This window comes from Hyperolius riggenbachi, chromosome 1, assembly GCF_040937935.1.
Source record: "Hyperolius riggenbachi isolate aHypRig1 chromosome 1, aHypRig1.pri, whole genome shotgun sequence".
NCBI classification, from domain to species: Eukaryota; Metazoa; Chordata; class Amphibia; order Anura; family Hyperoliidae; genus Hyperolius; species Hyperolius riggenbachi.
The window spans coordinates 352,959,248-352,982,286 of record NC_090646.1 but is presented as its reverse complement, the minus strand read 5'-3'; the positions used below and the strand labels follow the sequence as shown (position 1 = coordinate 352,982,286).

The 23,039-nt window shown below is 44.9% G+C and overlaps 1 protein-coding gene across 3 annotated transcripts in view; it reads right to left on the bottom strand.

Annotated features, from left to right (window-relative positions):
* Positions 1-23,039, bottom strand: part of LOC137513373 (small conductance calcium-activated potassium channel protein 2-like) — a 130,787-nt gene that overhangs the window by 10,357 nt on the left and 97,391 nt on the right. For all 3 annotated transcript variants that reach the window (XM_068234127.1, XM_068234129.1, XM_068234128.1), the window contains 2 exons: positions 21,374-21,501; positions 16,315-16,384 (listed from right to left, as the gene is read on the bottom strand). In XM_068234127.1, coding sequence (XP_068090228.1) covers positions 16,315-16,384; positions 21,374-21,501 — 198 coding nt within the window. The remainder of the gene's footprint in view (positions 1-16,314; positions 16,385-21,373; positions 21,502-23,039) is intronic.

Below are 23,039 nucleotides of genomic sequence, written 5' to 3'. Positions count from 1 at the left end.
TAGACCAGGCTATCTATACTGGGGACACCTATAGTATGTCTACATTTGGACACCTATAGACCTGACTACTTTATACTGTACTTATACTAATTATTTATATAGCGTCAACATATTATGCAGCGCTGTACAGAGTATGTTTTGTTTTGTCACTAACTGTCCCACAGAGGGGCTCACAATATAATCCCTACCATAGTCATATGTGTATGTAAGTATCGTAGTCTAGGGCCAATTTTTAGGGGGAAGCCAATTAACTTATCTGTATCGTATGTTATTGGGAGGAAACCAGAGTGTCTTAAGGAAACCCCCACAGACACAGGGAGAACATACAAACTCCTTGCAGATGTTGACCTGGCTGGGATTTGAACCGGGAACCCAGCGCTGCAAGGCGAGAGCGCTAACCACTACGCCACCATGCTGCCATACTACTGTACTATATTGTACTGCCATCTTCAGCAGTACTTCACAGAGTATATAGTCATGTCACTGACTATCCTCTGAGGAGCTTACAATCTAATCCTGCCATAGTCTAATGCCCTACCATATTCTTATTTATTTATATAGCACTGGCATCTTCTGCAGCACTTTGCAGAGAACATAGTCATGTTACTGACTTTTCTCAGGGGAGCTCACAATCTAATACCTACCACTATTTTGTGCGAGAGAACACTGGCTAATGTGTGGGTTTTTTTTTGGGGGGGGGGGGGGGGGGGCATTTCCTACTTGCTTTTTTAGGTTCACTTTACTCATACCCGGGGAGAAAACATCGCCCCACCGACTTTGGGCTGCACTCTTACTAGGAAATTTTAATTGGTCCCACTCACTGTGTTATGGACACGCCCACTGCATTCTGCAGCCACGCCCATTTCTCACCGAGGCGCGCTTCGCACGCCGCCAACCTCCTCCTACAGGGGGAGGGGGCGCCATAGGTTTGGGGTGCCTAAGGGAGCCCAAACCCTAAATACAGCCCTGGGTGTATGGTTTATTGCTTGTGGGCTACTGGCATATTTCAATCTAGACAGGGACACAAGAGCAACCAGATAATGTTTGATAAAGTGTTTGATGAAGATGCTGGCTGGCCATACATCATCCATCCTGCAGATAAGGCCGTTTGAGACTTTGGTGAAGAAGATGGCCTGAGCTGGGACTTTCTGGGAAGCTTAGAGTCTTTGAGATAATATATTTGTTGAACTGTTGGACGAGCTAGCGATGGTTCTGGAAAAAAATGAATGTCTTCTTGTTATGCTCAAGCATGTCATAAGGTTGTCTGATCTAGGAAATGAAGAGGCACACTAAATGTAAGATTTTGAACATCTATCTATATCAAGAGCATGAAAAGAGCCACTTTCATCCTCCGAAAATGTAGATAGCATCTTGATTCATGAGGAGTTTTGTGGAAAACGTCTGAATTGGTCTTTGTCCACTGAGACTTCTGCAAAACAGGATGAGGAGACTTTTTGTTAGGCAGTGCTTTCTGACTGCATAGCTGTCACTCATCTCTTGTAGGTTCATGATGGTGTCTTTCCAAGAGAGGACTCGGGGAACTGCTGCCCCAGCGATGGTTTCTCCTAGAGGCTGATCTGTAGTAATGCAAGGGTGATCTAGATCAGGGCTTTTCAACCTTTCCACAAATTGTACCACTTTTATTGCCTGGAAACTTTCAAGTACCACCAGTGTGCCTGCACAGTAGATTGGATGCAATCGGACTTGGCTGTTTCTGATGTAGCCTGAACAAACTGTGCACACTGATGAGGAGAACTTTGGGGCTCCCAGCACTGGATCCCATCTCCTGTGGAGGAAGGGGGAAACCTCTTTAGGATACAAAGGCCTCCCCTTCCCTGAGGTAAGTACCCCCCGAGGTACTTTTTTCTTACAAGGTACACTTTAGGAGAAAAGGGCATTTGTGAGGGGAAAAGTAGGAGGTGGGGAAAAAATTAACTACAATTAGATTGCAAGCCTACATATTGTCAGTATTGGCAATCTAGAGGTAGATTGCCAATATAGGTAGCCATACAAGTCCCCCCCCCCCCCCACGCGCTTAATTACAGGTAGCCTGGCCCCACCACCTGAGAGCTAGGCAGTGACTCACCACAAAGTTCGGCTCCCCCCTTGCTCACTCCTTGCTGTGCTGCCCTGCGGAATAGTTCGTACCTCAGATCATTGGTAAGCCAGCCACAGAGAAGAGACAGCCAGGCAAGCGGTGCACAGTGACGGCGTGTATACTTCAAATGAGCAGTGATGTCACTTTCTGTATGTGCGCCATCACTGTGCACCGTTGGCCTGGCTGTCTCCTCCACACTAATCTGAGGTCTGAAGTATGCTGCAGAGAAGCGCTGCAAGGAGCGAGGGAGGGGGAGCCAAACTTTGTGGAGGCAGGACAGGACAAGTGGCAGGTGGACAAAAAAGTGGCAGGCAAATCTGGTGTGTACCACCTGGCCAACAGCAAAGTACCACCGGTGGCAAGCGTACCACAGGTGCAAAGCCCTGGTCTAGATAGATTAGCCTGTCTAATTAGGCCTTATCAACAAGTAAACAGCAAGTGTAAATTAGGGCTGTCAGGTGTGCCACTCTATTCCATAGTTTGGGCTAATATGTAAACACAGGAGGTTAACCCTTTTGTATTCCTAGGACACCAGAAAGTAAACACTGCAGGGTTTTTGTAAGATTCCTGTAAGTTGTAACAAAGAAATGTTTTTCTTTAAAGTTATGATGCTGCTGCTTCTCTCCTTAGAGCAGAGAGGAAGCTCTCAGTTTAGGTCCGCTTCAAAAGCTGACAAAATTTGGCTGTTGGAAAATGACAGTTGAGAAATGGCAGTTTAAAAATGACAGTTGAAAAACAACAGTTAAAATTTGGCAGTCGTAAAATGACAGTTAGAAAATGGCAGTTAAAAAACAACAGTTGAAAAATGGCAGTTGGAAAATGGCAGTTATAATTTGACAGTTGGAAAATGGCAGTTGGAAAATAAGAGTTGGAAAAAAGCAGTTGAAAAATGACAGTTGGAAAATGGCAGTTGAAAATTGACAGTTGGAAATGGCAGTTAAAAATTTGACAGTTGAAAAATGACAGTTAGAAAATGGCAGTTGGAAAATGGCAGTTGAAAAATGACAGTTGGAAAATGGCAGTTGAAATTTGACAGTTGGAAAATGGCAGTTAAATTTGACAGTTGAAAATGACAGTTGGAAAATGGCAGTTGAAAAATGACAGTTGGAAAATGACAGTTGAAAAATGACAGTTGGAAAATGGCAGTTAGAAAATGACAGTTGGAAAATGGCAGTTAAAATTTGACAGTTGGAAAATGGCAGTTAAAAAACAACAGTTGGAAAATGATAGTTAGAAAATGGCAGTTGGAAAATGGCAGTTGAAAAATGACAGTTGGAAAATGGCAGTTGAAAAATGACAGTTCAACTTTTAACTGCCATTTCCCAACTGTCATTTTTCAACTGTCATTTTCCAACTGTCATTTTCCAACTGCCATTTTCTAACTGGCATTTTTTAACTGCCAATTTCTAACTGTCATTTTTTTAACTGTCAAATTTTAACTGCCATCTTCCAACTGTCATTTTTCAACTGTCATTTTCCAACTGTCATTTTCCAACTGACATTTACCAACTGTCATTTTTCAACTGCCATTTTCCAACTGCCATTTTCCAACTGTCATTTTCTGACTGTAATTTTCTAACTGCAATTTTTCAACTGCCAAATTTCAACTGCCCTTTTCTAACCGTCTTATTTAACCTCCCTGGCGGTAAGCCCGTGCTGGGCACGGGCTATGCCGCACAGGAGGATTTCTCAGGCCCTGCTGTCCCGATTTGCTCACTTTTTTTTTTGCAACACACAGCTAGCACTTTGCTAACTGCGTGTGCATTCCGATCGCCGCCGCTCCGCGCTTGATCGCCGCTGTTCGCCGCGCTGTGCCGCCCCCCCATCCCCCAGACCCCGTGCGCTGCCTGGCCAATCGGTGCCAGGCAGCGCTGAGGGGTAGATCGGGACTCCCTTAGACGTCACGACGTCCATGACATCGGTGACATCATCCCACCCCCGCATGGCGACGGGGGAAGCCCTTCAGGAAATCCCGTTCTTTGAACGGGATTTCCTGATCAAAGATCGCCAGAGGGAATCGAAGCGGGCGGGGGGATGCCGCTGTACAGCGGCTATCATGTAGCGAGCCCTAGGCTCGCTACATGATTTAAAAAAAAAAATTAAAAAATAGTGCTGCGCTGCCCCCTGGCGGTTTCTAATAGACCGCCAGGGAGGTTAAACTGTCATTTTCCAACTGTCAAATTTCAACTGTTTCAAGGACCACTACGGTGAAAAAAGTGAGTAGTTGAAGGAGAAATTAAGTGAGAGGCTGCCATATTTATTTATTTAACTATGGCTGCCATATTTATTTCCTTTTAAGCAATGCCAGTTACCTGGCTATCATGCTGATCCTCTGCCTCTAATACTTTTAGCCACAGCTCCTGAACAAGCACATGCAGATCAGGTTCTGTTGTCAGATCTGACAAGGTTAGCTGCATGCTTGTTTCTGGTGTGATTCAGACACTTCTGCAGAGACATAGATCAGCAGGGCTGCCAGTCAACTCATATAGTATAAAAGGAAATTAATATAGCAGCCACCGTATTCTTCTCACTTAAAAGGAGTTCTTTTGCAGCCTAAGAATCAAACAAGCTGACACTTACTTGGGGCGTCTATCGGCCCCCTGCAGCGGTAATGTCCCATGCCGTCCTCTTCCGATGCTCTGTTCCCCGCCGACGGTCCTGGTGTAATCACACGAGTTATTACACTGCGGCTGTTCAGTAAGCTCCTGATGACGTGAGCAGGTGCTAACATTATTCGTCTGTTTAGACGAATATTAAACCGGGACCGGCGGCGGGAAACGGAGCATCGTAGGAGGACGGCGCGGGACATTACAGCTGCAGGGGGCCAATAGAAGCCCCAGATAAGTGTCAGCTTGTTTGATTGATTTTTAGAATCCCACAGAACCTCTTTAAAGAAGACCTAAACTCAAGCACTGCAGTCAAGGAAAACAAATACCACTGCGCATGCGCACACACCGGCAAGGAGAACTTTTGGGCTCCCAGAGCTGGATTCCTTCTACTGTGGAGGAAGGGGGAAACCTCTTTAGGATACAAAGGCCTCCCCTTCTCTGAGGTAAGTACCCCCCGGGGCACTTTTTTTTTACAGTTACACTTTAAGAAAAGAAGAGGGCAAATGGGAGGGGAAAAGTAGGAGGCATTGGTGGGGAAAACGACTACAATTAGATTGCAAGCCTACATATTGTCAGTATTGTCAATCTGTAGGTAGATTGCCAATATAGGTAGCCTTGCAAGTTCCTCTCTTTCCCCTCCTCCGCATACATATGAACTGCCCGCCGGGAGACTTGGGCGCAGGATACAGCTGGTATATGGCTATTGCTGGAAGCCGAATTGCAGTGTTTTAAAAGCAACTTCAGCACTGTCTTCTGATGGCGCCGAAGTTACTGACTGTGCGCCGCTATAGCCGTAATTCCTATTTCTGCCTATGATGGCGCCGGCTGCGCCCAAATCTCCTGCACTGTTATTACAGTGCTCGCCCCCCCCTGCATAATTATAGGTAGCCTAGTCCCACCATCAGAGAGCTGAGAGCTGGGCAGTGACTCACCACAAAATTCGGCTCCCCTCTTGCTCACTCCTTGCAGTGCTGCCCTGTGGAATAGTTCACACCTCAGATCATCGGTAAGCCAGCCGCAGAGAAGTGACAGTCAGGCAAGCGGTGCACAGTGACAGCGCGTATACTTCAAGTACAGGAAGTGAGCAGTGATGTCCCTTTCTGTATCTCTGTATTCAAAGTCTATCCGAACAATAAACCGTGGTTTACCAACAAACTACGGCAACTGCGGAGGTGCAAGGAGGTGGCGCACAAGTCCAGCAATCAAGAGGACTACAAGACAGCAAGGAACAACCTGAAGCGAGAACTGAGCGCCGCAAAGAGGGAGTACGCAGAAAGGATTAGACGCAACCTGCGATCTAACGACACACGAGCGGTCTGGAAGGGGCTTAAAGCTTCCACAAACTATAAACCTCCCCCACAACATGCGACTCCCAGTACTGAGCTAGCCAAGGACCTCAGCAACTTTTATTGCAGGTTTGAGGATCAGGAGGCACGGGGGGAGCCAGATACAGCACCGGCACACCCCACACCTAGGGCAGATTATCTCTCAGTCTTGAGCCCGCCACCTCCAGCAGTGAGTGAGGCCGACGTCCTCTTCCACCTGTCCTCGCTAAACCCCAGGAAAGCCTCTGGCCCTGACGGCGTGTCACCAGCCTGCCTGAAAACATGCTCACACCAGCTGGCACCCATCCTCGCTTCCATATTCTCCAAATCCCTCCAGGCTGGCAAAGTCCCTGCATGTTTCAAAAAGTCCACCATTATCCCTGTCCCCAAAAAGCATGGTAACTCTGACCTCAATAACTACAGACCAGTGGCCCTGACATCCAATATAATGAAAACCTTCGAGAGAGTCGTCCTGTCACACATCAAGCATGTTACCTCCCCCCAAATGGATCCGTACCAGTTTGCATACAGGACAAACAGATCCACGGATGATGCTGTCAACATCTGCCTCGAGCTCACATACGACCACCTGGACAAACCTAACACATACGCCAGGATTCTCCTTCTGGACTTCAGCTCAGCCTTCAACACCATCTGCCCCCGCATACTGCAGGACAATCTCACTGAGCTGAATGTCCATCCCACACTCCGTGGGTGGATCACAGACTTCCTGACCAACAGAACCCAAGTCGTTAAACTCGGGGCAGTGCTGGGCGTAATGGAAAAAGCTACGCTTACGGATCATTACGCGTAATTTTACGCTATTACGCATTACGGAATTACGCTTACGGCGTAGACATTCAATTTCGGTACATGTCTGTAATTACGCATAGCCCTTACGCAATTACGCGTAAGAATACCGTAATTCAGGTTGTTACGTTATAGGCTTACGCGTAAAATCCTACTAGCAATTAATGCGTAAGGTCATGCTGCCAAGCGGAAAAGTTGACGCATGGATCAATGTTAGGTAGCCGCCGACTTTAAGGGTTAATAGCAAAGCCCCCTTAAGTGCTAAGAGCCTCAAATTTGGAGAATATATTAAGGAGATCAGAAGGAATAAGAGGAGAAATTTTTTTTTCAAAAAGACCTTATAGTTTTTGAGAAAATCGATGTTAAAGTTTCAAAGGAAAAATATATACATTTAAAAAACCCGCCGACTTTAACGGTTAATAGCAAAGCCTGCTTACAATTTAGGAACACCAAATTCACAGGGTATATTAAGGGGATACACTCTAAGTCCCAGCCGGCTCCCGCCGTCCACTCCGCCCACACCTGTCACCCATATACATGCTGGCACCAATGGGTGCCAGCATGTATATAGGTGACATGTGGGAGAGGCGGGGAGGGCAGCGAGAGACGGCGGGACTTAGCGTCCTGAACCCGACAGAGCTCTGAGCTATATAGCTCAGAGCTCTCTAAAGCATCTTTGTATTTGGGCTCCAAGGAGCCCCATTGGTCCTTAGCAGACCAATGGGGTTCCTTCTGATTTAAAGGAACCCCATTGGTCTGCTAAGGACCAATGGGGCTCCTTGGAGCCCAAATACAAAGATGCTTTAGAGAGCTCTGAGCTATATAGTTCAGAGCTCTGTGGTCCATTCAGGACGCTAAGTCCTGCCGGCTCTCGCTGCCCTCCCCGCCTCTCCCACATGTCACCTATATACATGCTGGCACCCATGGGTGCCAGCATGTATATGGGTGACAGGTGTGAGCGGAGTGGACGGCGGGAGCCGGCGGGGACTTAGCGTGTATGCGGCGGCCGGCGGGTGAGCGGCGAGTGACGTCGGGTGCGGTGGTGTTACAAAGTAACAAAGTTGCTACATTGTAACAACTTTGTTACATTGTAACTGATTAGTATATTTCCGAGGATATTGCGTGGGAACTGGCTTTTAAAGGGACAGGTAAGTATTAATGGTTAATTAAGAATATTAAAGGACTTTTTTCGTGGTTATGTTTTTTGTTCAATTAAAATACTTTTTCTATGTGTTTGTGTGTTTATTTACTTTTAACTCTTAAAGGAAATGGGTAAGGGGTACAAGTACCTCTATACTCATTTCTCCTGGGAGGGGGGGGTGGGCATCTGGGGGACCCCTTTTTAAAGGGGACTCCCAGATGCCACCATGAACCCCCCCCCAGGAAATCGCGGCCTCCACCTCCACCGCCCATCGGAGGTGGAGAAGAGCCCCTTGTCCTTGGATTGGACAAGGGCTCGGAGGGGGAGGGGAAAGCTTAGCTGCCCCTCCCCTTCCGAGACCCCCCAATCCATGGACTATGCGGGCTGGTATAGTCAGAGTGCGGAGCCCCACGCGCCCGGTGCTCCGCATTCTGGCTATCCCAGTCTGCATGGGGGACAAGGGGTTAAAGAGGTCTGGGAGGGGGGACCCCACGTCGTTTTTTTTTAATATTTCCCACACTCAGAACGAAGTAAGTAAAACTCTTCCCACTTGGGGGAATCTATGAAAATAAAACACTATTGTTACCTGTGCAAAAAAAACTGACATTTTCCGCATTTAAAAGACATTTTTGCCCTTGAAACTTAAAAATCGATTTTCTCAAAAACTATAAGGTCTTTTTGAAAAAATGTTTCCTCTTATTCCCACTGATCCCCTTAATATACCCTGTGAATTTGGTGTTCCTAAATTTTAAGCAGGCTTTGCTATTAACCGTTAAAGTCGGCGGGTTTTTAAATGTATATATTTTTCCTTTGAAACTTTAACATCGATTTTCTCAAAAACTATAAGGTCTTTTTGAAAAAAAAATTTTTCCTCTTATTCCTTCTGATCTCCTTAATATATTCTCCAAATTTGAGGCTCTTAGCACTTAAGGGGGCTTTGCTATTAACCCTTAAAGTCGGCGGCTTTTTTTATATTATACGGGAGCGTAATATTACGCGATTACGGCAGACTGTGTAATTTCAATGGGAGTTTACTGTCTTACGCGTAATTTGTTACGCGTAATAACGTAACCTACGGTCTACGCGTAATCAATTACGCGTAATACCGTAACCTTACATGTAACGCTTACGGTGCATTTGTAGTGAATTACGATGCGTAATTACGCTAATGCGTAATTTCGGCCCAGCACTGACTCGGGGATGTCACCTCTCAACCAAGGTCAACGAACACGGGGGCCCCACAAGGCTGCGTCCTGTCGCCAATCCTGTTTTCCCTCTACACAAACAACTGCAGATCCAGGGATAACTCTGTCAAGGTCATCAAATTTGCAGATGACACCACCATCGTTGGTCTAGTAACAAACAACGATGAGCAGGCCTACCGCCAGGAGGTTGACAGAGTTTCCCAGTGGTGCAGGGAGAACAGGCTGGTCCTCAACTCATCCAAAACCGTAGAGCGGATTGTGGATTTCAGGAAGCATGCCCTCTCCCCCCCCCCACCGATCTTTATCAACGGCACCGAGGTCGAAAGAGTAACCAGCGTTCGCCTTCTGGGCACCACCATCTCCAAAGACCTGAGCTGGAAGGCAAACACAGCCGCGACCCAGAAGAAAGCCCAGCAGAGGCTCTTCTTCCTCCGCCAATTGAAGAAGTTCGGCATGGCACCAGAGCTACTGACGTGTTTTTACACAGCCACCATCGAGTCCGTCCTCTGCTCCTCCATCCTAGTCTGGTACGCTGGCTCCTCCACTAGGGACAGATACAAACTTCAGAGGGTCATAAGATCAGCAGAGAGAATCATCGGCAGACCTCTCCCTTCGCTTGCCCACCTCCACAACGCCAGACTACGCTCAAGAGCACTGAGTATTGCCGGCGACCCCTCTCACCCGGGCCAGCGGTTCTTCTGCAGACTCCCGTTAGGCCGTAAGTTTCGGTCCATCGCCACCAAAACCTCAAGGCACAGGAACTCTTTCTTTCCCTCATCTGTCACCCTCCTGAACTCCCTGTAGGTCATTCCATCCCCTCCACCACTGCATTCTGAACTGCACCTTGCCGCCCTTTTATTTTGCTTTTTGCTTTTGTTGCTTGTATCATGCTCTGTTTTTTGTTCTTTGTTTTTTGTATTGATGCCCTTCTGCATTTTATGACCTGTTATCTATACTCTGTTATCTATACTTTTTATCTCTACTCTGTTAATTTGCTTGTGCCAAACCCAATTCCGAGCATGACCTTGTCATGCCTGGCAAATAAACTGATTCTGATTCTGATCTGCGCCATTACTGTGCACTATTTGCCTGACTGTCTCTTCCCCACTGATCTGAGGTCTGAAGTATGCCGCAGAGCAGCACACCAAGGAGCGAGGGAGGAGGAGCCACACTTTGTGGAGGCAGGACAGGACCAGGACAAGTGGCATGCGGGCAATAAAGTGGCAGGCAAATCTGGTGTGTACCACCTGGCCAACAGCAAAGTACCACCGGTGGTACGCGTACCACAGGTTGAAAAGCCTTGATCTAGATCTCATCCTTGGGCACCTGGAACAATGTTTATAAAAATAATGACCATGAGAGTGAGATCTGGAATGCTAAGTTTTCCTGCATTACCACCTACTGTTTTTGGTGCACTGGGGCCCATAGCTCCTTAGCCACTTCACTGCTCTCTGGGCAGAAACAAAAGCAAATAGAGAAGACTACTTGCAATAAAAATACATAGCAGTTCTTTAACAGGTAAGATCTGATGTTACGGGGTCTAGTCTCTTGAGGCAGTGCTTTCCATCCCTAAAGAGCAGAATAGTGCCTGTGGTGCTAATGTATTACGACATATAAGTCAGCATGGTTTCAGAGACTGTAATAATGGAAATGACATGGCACTTACATGCAGCAATAAGGAACAAAGGCTATGTGGTACTGTGGGTGTGAGGATTTCTTTTAGAAGCCAGTAGATACATAGCAGAGAATGATCCAACTTTTCTGCTACGGGTTTAAATACCCTCAATGCTTCTGAAGTCTTGAAAAAACTCAGAATTTTTTATTTACAGTTCCAGAGTCATCTTGGAGATTTGCAAGACACATAATAGACAGTGAGTGCCAATTCAGATTCAGGATGCTTGAGACATGCTGGCACATGCTGTTTCACAGGTGACAAAGGGTATTGTGTGGGAGACACATGTGGCAGATGTCAGGTATGCTGCCAATAAGACAATTGTACCAGTCTGATGACCATACAACAGGATTATCCTTTAGCTTCCTTTAACCAAACTTATCACTTGACTTCAGGTGGGAGAGCTTGAACACAACTGGATACACCCTTTTAATATTTGGTATCAACTCTTTGGTATATTGCCATGCATGGATTAGGAAGATTTACTCCATTAAATGAGGACAACCCTAGACAAGCTGTTTGTGGGATGTGGTGAAGGAGTAGGGCATAAGTAAATCATTAGGGGAGCATAGGGGATTCATTAGGATGTATTAGTGTACAAGATCAAAAGCGTTGACCGAATGTATGTCATCAAGTAATCTAAAGGCAAAGTGTAATGATCTGCTCAGCTGCCTGTGCAGGCAGGCAGCTTTTTGACCACTGTTCAGGTCTGCATTCTGCAGGTCTCTTTAAGAGAGACCTTTTGTCTGTTCTGCAGCTTGCTGCAGAGGAATTTGCATATGTTTATCATGCAAATTGCCTAGCCACATCCATTGTGGGCTTGCTCTATAAGTACTATGTGTTTCCCACAATGCTTCGCTGGTCATTCCTTCAGGGTTTATAGTAAACACTCCTAGAGAGTGTCAGCCATGCTACTTCTTGTTGAAGTTATCTTAGAGTAATTCCTGGAAAACTGCACTAGGCAGGTTTCCTTAGTGCAGTTAGGATTGCTTATCTGTTTGTTTGTTCTGTTGCTATTGTCCTGTCCCAGCGGTGGTCGACAGGAAATGGTTCTGATCTCTGTTCTTGGAGTATAGCTGGTGCAGCGGTTGCTACCAGCTATCTCTTCAGATCTGTCTCCTTGGATCGCGCTAGCCACTTTCCGCTAGTGCTGTGGATCCTTCTGTTCTGCTACTCTGTACCTGGATCGCGCTAGTCACTTTCGCTAGTGCTGTGGATCCTTCTGTTCTGCTACTCTGTACCTGGATCGCGCTAGTCACTTTCGCTAGTGCTGTGGATCCTTCTGTTCTGCTACTCTGTACCTGGATCACGCTAGTCACTTCCGCTAGTGCTGTGGATCCTTCTGTTCTGCTACTCTGTACCTGGATCGCGCTAGTCACTTTCGCTAGTGCTGTGGATCCTTCTGTTCTGCTACTCTGTACCTGGATCGCGCTAGTCACTTTCGCTAGTGCTGTGGATCCTTCTGTTCTGCTACTCTGTACCTGGATCACGCTAGTCACTTCCGCTAGTGCTGTGGATCCTTCTGTTCTGCTACTTTGTACCTGGATCGCGCTAGTCACTTTCGCTAGTGCTGTGGATCCTTCTGTTCTGCTACTCTGTACCTGGATCGTGCTAGTCACTTTCGCTAGTGCTGTGGAGCCTTCTGTTCTGCTACTCTGTACCTGGATCACGCTAGTCACTTTCGCTAGTGCTGTGGATCCTTCTGTTCTGCTACTCTGTCTGCCTGGATCGCACTCGCCTAGCGCTAGTGCTGTGGATCCTTCTGTTCTGTCTTCCTGAATCGCGCTGGACACTTTCGCTAGTGCTGTGGATCCTATCTCTCGCTTGTCCCTGTTTTCGTGTGTCTGTCTTGTCTGCTACGAACGCTTGCTGGAGGCTCGGTGAGGTGGCCGTTGAGCAAGCGATCGCGTCCTCTGTTTTGTGTTTGTCTGTCTTTGGTTAGTTAGGCGTGCTCGTCTCTGTTGTGCGTAACACGCGGAGACCGCGCACGAACGTGTGCACTGTTGCGAATGAGTGCGGTGTTCGCGTTCAGCTAGCGTTTGTTTTTTTCCTTATCGTTCTCTTTGTATTATTTGCTGTGCCTTTGCTAACCTCGTATTCTGTTCTGATCTGCCTTGTGTCATGTCTGGCGATCGCACCTCTCGCGATCGCGTTCCTATTTCATATCTGCTGTTGTGTGTGCACTGTCGCAGGGTGGCGACTAGGTTGGCGCACACACATACAACCTGTCCCTTTGCTCGCTCTCATTCGCAATCGCCTCTCTTGCGATTGCGTTCTGCGCTTCATACAATTCCTGTCTGGCATTTGTGGAGGTACAGAGGATTGGTTCCTCTGCACTCCCCAGCGCCATCTGCCGACAGGAATTTCCCTCTACGGGTGCGTAGCACCTTTTGCTGGGTGCCTACAATTATACGCTTGTGGAGGATTTCCGCCGTATCAGCGCACGCGTTGTGCGCTGATCACGGAGAAAGTTCCACAATCGTTACACAAAGCATATTAGTATGATTATTAGACTGAACATGATCATTATGATTAAATCTACTGGTAATCAGTACTACAAATTGAGTAATGTATGGGCACATTTAGGCCAATTTGGAGAAAACAATTCATTTTAGTATGTTTTTGGAATGAAGGAGGACACCAGAGTGCCGGTAAGAAACATGGATAGGTGTGATGATTTGCTCAGCTGCCTGTGCAGGCAGCCAGCCTTTTGACCATTGTGTAGGTTTGCATGCTGCAGGACTCTGGAAAGAACAGCTTCTGTCAGTTTTGCAGCTTGTGCTTGCAGAGGAATTTGCATACGTTGTCATGCAAATTGCCTGGCCACATTCATTGGAGGCGTGTACTATAAGTACTATGTCTTTCCCACAATGCTTCGCTGTTCATAAGGATTTCGTCCTATGTAACACTCCTGGTGGGGTGTCAGCCTTGCTCTCTGTTTGAACATCAGCTTAGAGTAATTCCTAAATCTGCGCTAGGCAGATTTCCCTAGTGCTGTTAGGATTGTATTATCTGTATTGCCTGTTCTGTCTTGTCTTGCCTGTTTGCCATTGTCCTGTCCCTATGGTGGTTGACAGGAAATGGTTCTGATCTCTGTTCTTGGAGTATAGCTGGTGCAGCGGTTGCTACCAGCTATCTCTTCTGTTCTGTCTCCTGGGATCGCACTAGCTACTTTTTGCTAGCGCCGGGGATCCTTCTGTTCTGTCTCCTGGGATTGCGCTAGCTACTTTTCGCTAGCGCTGGGGATCCTTCTGTTCTGTCTTCTGGGATTGCGCTGGCCACTTTTCGCTGGCGCTGGGGATACTTCTGTTCTGCTACTCTGTACTTGGATCGCGCTAGCCACTTTTCGCTAGTGCTGTGGATCCTATCTCTCGCTTGTCCCTGTTTTCGTGTGTCTGTCTGCTACGCTTGCTGGAGGCTCGGTGAGGTAACCGTTAAGCAAGCGCTCGCGTCCTCTGTTTCATGTTTGTCTGTTAATGGTTAGTTAGGCGTGCTTGTCTCTATTGTGCTTATCACGTGGAGACCGCGCATAACCGCGTGCACTGTTGCGAATGAGTGCGGTGTTCGCGGTTAGCTAGCATTTGTTATTTTCCGTATCTCCTCATTGTATTATTTGCTGTGCCTTTGCTAACCTCGTATTCTGTTCTGATCTGCCTTGTGTCTTGTCTGGTGATCGCACCTCTCGCGATCGCGTTCCTATTTCATATCTGCTGTTGTGTGTGTGCGGTTGCGGGGTGGCGACTGGATTGGCACACACACATACAACCTGTCCCTTTGCTCATTCTCATTCGCAATTGCCTCTCTTGCGATTGCGTTCTGCGTTTTGTACAATTCCTGTCTGGCATTTGTGGAGGTACAGAGGATTGGTTCCTCTGCACTCCCCAGCGCCATCTGCCGACAGGAATTTTCCCTCTACGGGTGCGTAGCACCTTTTGCTGGGTTCCTGCAAATTATACGCTTGTGGAGGATTTCCGCCGTGTCAGCGCACGCGTTGTGCGCTGATCACGGGGAAAGTTCCACAATCGTTACAATAGGACAGCCAAACTGCATGCAGGTACGTTCTTGGTCTAGATTTGAACTGGGGACCCTAATACTGTAAGGCAAGAGTGCCATCCACCAGGGGCATAACAATAGCCACGGTCCCGGGGCCTTTGGGGGCCCTGTCCTCCTCCTACCGCCTAGCAGACCATTTGCACAGCAAAACTATGTGTTCTAATTTACCTGATCCCACCTGGTGTCTCCACTTTGTCCAGCTCTGTCCTGTTCCTGATCATGTGACATCCAGAGCCGTGCATCCACCGGGATCATTTTCCCAAAGCACAGGCATTCCTAAGTAATGCTCAATTCATTGTCTTGTTCAAATAATATTTGGGAGTGCCCTATATTCTCAGTAGATTCTATGTTTTTATTGAATTTGATTGAATCTAATATCTTCTATTAAAAATGTCTAATAGCGTTTGGTTACTTTACAGAACCCTGTCAATAGATTACAATAGGCTATCCAGATTAATATAGTGACAATGAGCCTCCCCTCCTGTAGACCAGCCAGATGTAATCTGTAAAGGATCCCATACACCTCTTTATCTGCCACCAGATAGATCCCTCTCTGATTAAATCTGATCAGAGAGGGATCTACTGCCTACCCACACACTGCAGACAGATTTCCAATAGATTTCAGCATGTATGGAAATCATCCTACTGCTGCTGCCTCCTCCTCCAAGTGTATGTGTCCAGCCCCTCCCCCCCCCCCGGCTTGTGGTGAGCGATGCATATTTACCTGTCCTCACCTGTGAGCATCTGTACCACGTGACACTGCTCCATGTAGTGATGTCAGCATGACAGGTGAGCATGCCCCGGGGTACTCATACTTTTGAGGGGAGATTAGCTGGTTGTCTGTGGGGACATCGAACAGCTACCTTCGTGCACTGGATTGATCCTCTGCGACTGTGATTTTCCAGCATGCCTGAGCCAAGTGGCTGCATAGTGTAATGGTTAAGGGTTCTGCCTCTGACACAGGAGACCTGTGTTCGAATCTCGCCTCTTCCTGTTCAGTAAGTCAGCATCTATTCAATAAGGATCCTTGGGCAAGACTCTGTAACACTACTACTGCCTATAGAGCGCATCCAGTGGCTGCAGCTGTGGTGCTTTGAGTCTGCCAGGAGAAAAGCGTGATATAAATATTATTTGTCCTGATTGATCCTTTCGACCGAAAACCGAACAAAATGGCCGTTCAGGTGGCTATGTTGCGCCATCAATAGCTGCCAGATTCAATCATTATTTATGACTTAATCAGCCGGATATGAATGCCGAAAATCAAATAATAAATGATCACCCTTATTTAAATATTGAGTGATAACAATCCTGTTCATACTAGGACACAACAGAAAAAATCAACCTACAATTCAGTCAGGCTTTTAAATTTACTATGGAAATAATGGTTGCTAATCAGCTCACCTTTGCTAAATCCACCAGTGTGTTGGCCTGATCATTGAGCTTCCTCTGTTCCATTTTCACACTGCGTAGCCTGCAAGTGACAGAACAATTAGTTTCACAATGGCAGACCAGAATTTTAAACAGCCAGTCACATGACACATGCAAAGCAACTGATGTTTGTTGTTCCTCACAAAAAAAAAAGAAAAAAAAATCAAAGCTAAAAAATAACCCCATCCCTTGCAGCACACCAGCATGGCCTAAACACAGGACTGTTAAGTGCTGTCAGAGTTAAGAATCTTTATGCATTAGATCATGCAAAGTTAATTGAAAATGAGCAAGCAAAAATATCATCTGCATAGCATATCTAAGGGCCTTTTTAAGAAAAGGCCTGTACATCGTTGCACATCTTGTAATGGGTTAGAGTTTTAAAGTTTGTTAAACATCTTTGCATGCGTCAGTATGAATTACCCTTGGTATCGTCATTGCCTCCAAAAGAGAGCTTTCATGGGAAACTGGAGCAGCCACCGCAACCACCTTTGAAAATGAGTATGCTGCTAGCTATTATGAAGCAGAGTCTTTGAAGACCATGCCACCTGACAGAAATCACAATAATAAGCAAAGGTACCTGCAAGTACTCTGTCTTCTGGCTTAGAGAACTGTGGAGCTCACAATCTGAGTTGGTATAATGTGCATATATTGCCTTTCTTTCGCAGATTTAAACACATCCTGCCCTTTTCCATCTCCCAGATATCTCTTTTCACCTTTCACTGTATTGAGCAGTTTGATTGGACAACAGTGAAGCAAAAGAAGAGGCAGAGCCAAGCGTGACTTTCCAGAGGTGTCTGACATTTTCATGTTAGGTTGGCCCAGGTTTCAGGGTACTGTGAGACAAAACTATGCATAGACACCTCAAATATCTTCACTACATACTTAAAGGTTTTTTTTATTAGATTTGATTTGCATCTTTTAGTTTGTAGCAATTAAGTAAAAGCTATAAAGCACGTGAGGCCACATAGCTAAGATGTCTTGGCTTTCTATATCTATGCAACAGAAAGGCAATGGACCTCTGTTAAATACACCAACTGAGCAACAGTTGTAACGGGGACTAGGAAAAAAGTATAAGCTGCAATGGATTATAAATAAATGTTATTTCTTCTTGAAATCAAGCAACTGTTAAAGCTCATCTCTAGTAGGCCGAGGAAAGGTTAGATCTCCTGCTAACTATGGGGGGAGATTAAACCTCGCTTATCAGTGACCTGCTAATGAGAAATTTGATGGTTTAAGAGATAGGTAGACTAAAGCCCCATACACAAGCTTAACAGCGGTCTTTTATGCAGCACAATTGTCAAACAGCTTTTGTTGTGAAACAAGTTGAACAACCAAAACAAAGTTGCTTGCTATTGTTCACACAACTGGTAAGACTAATAAGAAGTCAATCCAACAGTTGGATTGACATCTTATCAGTTGTGTGAACAATAGCAAGCAACTTATTTTTGGTTGTTCAACTTGTTTCACAACAAAAGCTGTTTGACAATTGTGCTGCATAAAAGACCGCTGTTAAGCTTGTGTATGGGGCTTTAGACCAGGAGATAAAAACAGTGCTTCAAAATAATAGAAGAGCCATAAAAACCTTATAGGGATCATAACACTTTTCCACAGGAAGTCTTATCTTGTCAGATCAGATCTACAACAGCCCTATTGAGCCTGTTTTGTATCTACAATTAGGAAAAGCTCAAAGACTGGTTTCAATGAAAATGTAACACGACCACACTGAATTTAGCATGTTAATATAAGGGGGTTACACTGTGGGATGGTAAGGCCTCTTTTTGTGCCAGTTGATTAGCAGATCATAATCATTGTAAAAAGTTGTTAGTTTAAACTATGCTAAGACCATATGAACTGTTCATACAATGTGATCATTGTGAGTGATGTCTGAAGACTGTCTAATATAAAGGCTCTAATTTACTAAAGCATCTCCTGTCCAGAAAGACATCACAGATCTCAAGTGATGCTGCAAAACTGACTTACCTTGATTTAGAAGAAATAGTTTTTTTTTTATACAGAAGTTTACACTCCTTGCCATAGCAGATCATTGTGATTGCAGTTATATGCATGTAACTGAAGTTACAACGTTTTTTTAATAAAGAAGTTCAGGACAAATAAGATGTAGTAAAAAGGTCCTTACTGCAACGATGCACGCAGCTGCAATTACTCAACATAAATTCCCTAACCTTTCAGAAACCCTTGTCTGATGTCGCCCAGGAGAGGGCAGCAAATCCTTACTATACAACAGCAGACGATAGTTAACAAATTGAGATCAGTTTCACAGCCAGGATGACTTAAGATTCCTGGTGAATTCTGGACTAGGGATGCCTTAATAAATTGGGCCCAGTATCAGTGAGATTCTCTCAGGCACCACAGCTGTTGGAAAAAACTCTGTCTCATTATAGAAAGCAGCATGTTCACAGTTCAAAGAAAGGAAAAAAACTTCAAGCCAGGTTTTCTCATTCATTAGTGAATGAAAAACCACAAAAGGATCTCAGAAATGAAGACCACGACTTTGCATTTGTTTCAACTCCCATGCAGACAAGCACCAATACACCTGGAGAAGTTACTCGCTGGAGACGTGGGGTGGGATATGGAGAAAGGAACTTACTTCTGTGCTCTGGTAGGGGATGATTTAGCAAAACAAAGACAAAACACAACATAATTGTTGTTGTTGCTGTTCACAAATAGGACACCAAACAAAATGCAACACAGCTACTTTACAGGACTGAGGTGTACAAAACTGCAGACAATCTGGACGGTACACAAACCAAGGAATTGTCAGGAGAATGACAGTAAATATAACTGGGCACGTCATCATGTTAATATTATTAAGTGCTTATAAACTTGTAGGTTCAAGTCACACGTTTTCCAAACTTTCCTTAATATCTTAGACTCGTCCTTCATTGCTACAAAGAACCTTTATTTGGAGAAGTCAAATTCCTGGGGTTATACATCTCGGGGCATTTCTAAATAGATCTCCCTAGACTTTGACTTCCTGTATTTGCACATTAGAGTGATGCCAGTAGTAGGGGCTCATTCAAAAGAGAATACTTCATGCCATCGAGAAAGAAACTTGTGTTTGGGTGTTCCTCAGTAGAGGAAACAAACAAAAGGCCCCATTACCCCTTCATGACCTATCTGACCATGCATTTCAAGAGTTAAGTGGAATAACACAAGTCACATATACATTTTTCTACAATCGCTATGCAGTGAATGCAGAAAATGGCAGCACTTATGTTGCAAGAACCAGAGGGGTCTTTACTTCATAAGCTTATCCCATTTGGAAGATTTGGATTTGAACCTAAAACCATTTATCTGGTTCCAGTGACAGTATATTAACCCCTGTTCAGAACCATTTAACCCTCTACCTCTCTGTATAAACCCAGCACTGATTTGGTTATCCATTTCATCTGCATTGCTGCTGCATTTTCATGTTGCCATGGAATCCATTTCAAGCCTCAGCTGTAGGAATCTCTGGAAAATCAGAGGTGTATAAGCTCCCGTTCATTTTCTTCATGTTTATGTTCTGTGTATACTATTACATGGGATGGGGGTGGGGAACGTTAAAAAGCAACTACACACGGTAATTAGTGCAAATAATGTTGGCGTTGTTAATGGAAATCTCTAATTTTTAGCTGTTGAACAGTGTGAATGTATGTGTATGGCTAATACATTAAAACATTCAGTAAGACTTATCTGGTAGTAAAGGAAAACAGACAAAAAGTTACACCAGCAACGTATACTACACATTTAATATAGAACTGACAAAATGTATTCTTACATACAGCTCATGTTTATGATTTTAACGTACTGCAACTATACCTGCCACTGAGTGAAAATTATGTTAATGAACAGGATAATATTGGTCACTGTCCATCTGCTAAACAAAGTTTTCAGTGTTTTCTAGTTCTTTTGTTTACAGAATAGATCATTTATAAGTGACAACAGAAAAACTAGAACATAGAACACTGCGTATGTTTATCATCACTGAGGAACATATTTTGGGACTCTTTGAGATTCCCTCCAGGTTCACAGATCAGATGGCTCTTGAATCCTGAAGCCCCTTACAGACTGCAAAGTTTTGCCAGCTGAAACCATTGTTCAGCCAATAATCATACAGCGAGGGACAGTTCATGCATGGTTGACTTGGCCAAGTTTTTTCATATAGTGTTTGTGCAAAGGGGAGTGGGCACAGAGGTAGGAGCCTCCCTACAATGCCTGGTGACAAAGCAACAGGCTGAAAATATCCTGCATGTTGGGCACAGAAAAAAGGAAGCCTCTACAGACATCAAACTGATGGCCAATCAGTTTAGCTGTCAAACCCTTATTGTCTGTGAACACTGAAGTTAATGTGCCCAACTCTAAGTTTTAAACTGCATGCTCTTATCCAGATACCTAAAGACACTATAATAAGGAAAACAAAAGTTTGCTTTCTTAAAACAAAAAGAATTTGTGATAATCCAGGTTGGAGTGAGCTTGAGATGTCTCCCAGTGCACTGTGTCAGTAAGGCTGATATCATTATTTCCTATCCACACGCCATGTTTGCCTGAGGTGTCACTGACTGTTATTAGCTAGTGTTATGAAGTGTTATTGTTTTGCCTACATAAAACAGATGGAATTTGCAAGTAACACCCATAATTCTTTACCTTGACATTTGGTTTGAAGATCTAGCAAAGAGTGGTACAGCTTATTGGGGTCCCGTCCCAATCTGACATTTTGGCAGTTCTGGTTTATCCGCATATAAACAAATGCATGAAAATCAACCAAAGTCCTCTAAAATTCATGTTTAAAAATAGCCTGTGTTTTTCATTACAGCAGTGCACACAGTAAATGAGACCTCACAGTCCGTACTCCGAATATGAGGTAATAACAAGTAATCTGCAATGCAAGGTAAAACATCAGCTTTCTGGTTATCTCTGCTTTCTTTCCATTCTGACCCCCATTCTTTTGCTTTTAACTTATTGTTACCCTCAAGTCCTTTCTCCCCTTGACTGACCTTTACATCTTTCTTTCCCTTCTACTCTCACTTACAGGTGAATCGCTTGCAGGAACTTGCGTTGATGTTTGCGCACTTTAGCATGATCAATTTTTCTGACAAGCTTTGTGTGTTTATAAATGAGCCACGTTTCCCTGAGCACATTGGCAGCTGCATTTTTCACCTGTGGAAAAACGAAAAATGAGAGGGAAAAGGAGAATAAAATAAATAATGTGCAAGAAGACAGAAGCAAGTAAAGTAATAAAAACTTTGCAAAACAACAACAACAACAAAAAAGACAGGTCATTTTGCATGTGGGGGTCTTGAGTAATGCTGAGTAGAAAAAAAAAACATAATAAAGAGACAAGGAAGTGGTTATACCCACCAGTAATAAAGAGCAAAACTGCTGAATTCTGCTGCAAATTTCTTGAAAAACACAAAATGTTCTCATAATTTCACAAAATAGCTTAGGTTACATTTAGAGGCATTTTTGTATAAAATAAAAACAAAGCCCAGGTCATCACTCCTCTCCCAGTCTGGCCTATTGATTCTCGTTTTGGTCATCACAGTTCCAGTAACTTAGCTGTGTATCCAATTTATCCTGTGCAAAAAAGTACCCTGGTTCTTGAGTGAAAGCGTAATATATGTTCAGGTTCCCCCCCCCCCCATATCATTAGCTATCTCTTAAGTGATTTGGGTGGACATACTACTGCCCTCAACTGCTACTGTTTCTGTGGCAACTTTCTTTAAAGATCCCATAGGTTCACTCATCTTCCCCTAAAAAGAGCACTTACATATGGGGCTCAGAACATGGGTACCTGAAATCAAAATGCACCTGTGTGCTGGCTGATTTTGGGGTACCCATGTTCTGGGTCCCGTATGTAAGTGCTCTTTTTATTTGGTGTAATAATAATCTTAGAATAAAGCAGTCTAGACTTAGTATTTCTGCTTGTTGTTTTTTATGCTATACCTCCTATACTGGCGTTACTCCTGCTACTGCTGAAATTCTGTTTGTCCCCACGTTTATTGCCTGATGAAGCGAGCAAGGCCTGCGAAACGCGTTGCACTTTTGGGGTACTATATAATAAATGTGATTACTATTATACAGACAGTCTTTCGTGCAAGGCCAGGCCGAGGCAGAGGCGAGAGAGGCTCCAGCCTCAGGGCGCAGTGTAGGAGGGGGCGCACGACTCACTCAGCTATCATTCCCCTATTACGTTTGATGCACAGAGAAATTAGAAAAGGGGATACATGGCAGTGACTGCAAGCCAGATAACTAGAGATTAAGGTGTTGGGGGGTTTGGGGCCTTGGGGTGCCTCTTAGTCTAATAGCAATTAGTGTGTGACAGCTAGGATGGGAGGGATGGAGGGGCACACTTTGGTGTCTCAGCCTTGGGTGCTGAAGGACATTGTCCCGGCTCTGGTTTCGTGTCTGCTTTATGGAGGTAAGTCTACCGCTTCCTCTAAGCAAATTTTAAAGGTTTTATCCACTTTTACCCTGCTGGCGCCTCTGTTCCCCATTTGCTGTACCGTGTCCACCCCTGGTGGAGGGGTGATCTACCCCTTTTCTGATCTACAGAGAGTGACTTCTTAATCCTGAGCGAGGACAGGTCTAATCTCCTCACCTGCCTATACAGTGGTTGCCTTTGTGGTAACCCCCGTTTGTGAGTATACTCTTCTCACTAATTATCTTTACTAATTTTATGCTGAACATACTACACT